General features: G+C 42.7%; 1 protein-coding gene across 1 annotated transcript in view; it reads right to left on the reverse strand.

The window, feature by feature from the left end:
* Positions 1–1,674, reverse strand: part of LOC106816661 (lethal(2) giant larvae protein homolog 1-like) — a gene marked incomplete at its 5' end in the record, with an annotated part of 31,542 nt that overhangs the window by 10,032 nt on the left and 19,836 nt on the right. The window contains 1 exon segment of the mRNA XM_014821284.1: positions 1,374–1,540. Within this exon segment, the coding sequence (XP_014676770.1) occupies positions 1,374–1,540 (167 nt within the window).

The following is a 1,674-nucleotide window of genomic DNA, read 5'->3' on the forward strand; positions in this document are numbered from 1 at the left end:
ATGCAGAATTGCGCCAGCAACAATCTAAACGGCTCACCTACGGCTGTGGATAGTCGGTGTAGGCATCATGGTAGGCAAATGCCATCACTTGTGCCGAAATTGGAGGTCACAAAGGTCAAAGGTCAATGGGGCACAGAGCAGAGTGTTTTAGAACATTTTCTGAAGGACATGTCTGATGGGTAGGCGATATGAAAAACTATTCTTGTTTTAGGCCATGACCTAACCATTTTTATGACTTTTATTGAAAGGACCATGACAATGTACTTTCCGCTGACATGCGAAAGAGCAAGTGTTCTGAAACCTTTTTGACCCTCAAGAGAGTTAGCATGGATTTGTTACTGTAGCAAAGAATTTGACTGTCCGGGTTTTGCTAGTGAGAATCTATACATGCCTCGATGTATTGAGGGCTACTAATGTTTCAGCAGTGAAATTTCAAAAAGCTAAATTTCGCAATTGAAGAAGGTTTTATCCTTAAATCGTATAATTTCTATGGCATTCTGTACTGTCAGTGTGTTACATGTAACTGGATGCACTGCCAGTGGCCACTGCCAGTGCATGTGGTGGTGATAGTAGGGCCTACTGTGTAGTTTTTGCACATGACGTTAATTAGCTTTACAGGTGACAGCTCTCTATTTCAGCCTGGTAGCGGCTTAGTAGGTAAATGGAATGATTGTTTACCGATATTCTGTCTGAAATAGTTTGTTGCTATACAGCGTACGATGGGAGCTTCCATCTTTAATCTTAAGACACTTAAAAGTGACGCGCTCGATCTTGCTGGCAACTTTCATAAACGATCCCAACGAATATTCCCTTCGAGAAAGGCTTCCTGATTACATCCCTGTGGCCTTTCCACTTCTGTTTGCACGGTAAATCGTGAAACACATTTGGGGACTAAACAGGGTTTACTAAGAATCCCACCACTCCACCACAGAGTCTCCGCAGTAGACGTTATGACTGAGGCTGTCGCTCCGCTGGACACTTATTTGTAATTAGTATTACATCACTGTACATGTATTTAAAGTAGTGTTTCATGTACATATATTTATGTTTAAGTATGTTTAACATATGTACATGTATTTGTGTATAATGTATGTTCACATGTACACGTATTTATATATGTGATTTTAGATGTACATGTATGTATGCATAACAGGGTGCGAATTTAATGCGAGTTCCGGAGTCAAATACTCTGCTGATTTTATTTTTCTACCTTTGCGGACATCCCTGATTTCGAACATATGCGGGAGTCTGTGTGACTCCCGTGAAAATTTCTGGCTATACTAACTAGCTCTTCGTTCAGAGCACGGCCTCCGCGGAATTAACGTTATTTTTTCCAAGCAAATACTTCAACTTCAGACCTATGGACTTCTCACCTTGAACTGTTCCATCGAGGCGATGACGATCTTGTGACCGGCCTTCATGTCGGGTTGTTTCGCCCGCTCGCTCCTCACATCTGCGGAGTCCGGTAGAGGGCAGCCCGTGCCATCCGTGATCGTCATCGCTAATACTGGCGCTCTGTGCTTCAGTTGCACCTCCTTACCTGTACACCAGATGCAGCAACGATGTCACCAAAGGTAAGATAGACACGATAATACCATAGCAGTGACGTGCTTTATAGAGGAATCTTCAGATGTATAGGGTTGTATAGAGGAATCTTCAGCTGTATAGGGTTGT

The sequence above is a fragment of the Priapulus caudatus genome, unplaced genomic scaffold (genome assembly GCF_000485595.1).
Source record: "Priapulus caudatus unplaced genomic scaffold, Priapulus_caudatus-5.0.1 Scaffold1446, whole genome shotgun sequence".
Taxonomy (NCBI): domain Eukaryota; kingdom Metazoa; phylum Priapulida; class Priapulimorpha; order Priapulimorphida; family Priapulidae; genus Priapulus; species Priapulus caudatus.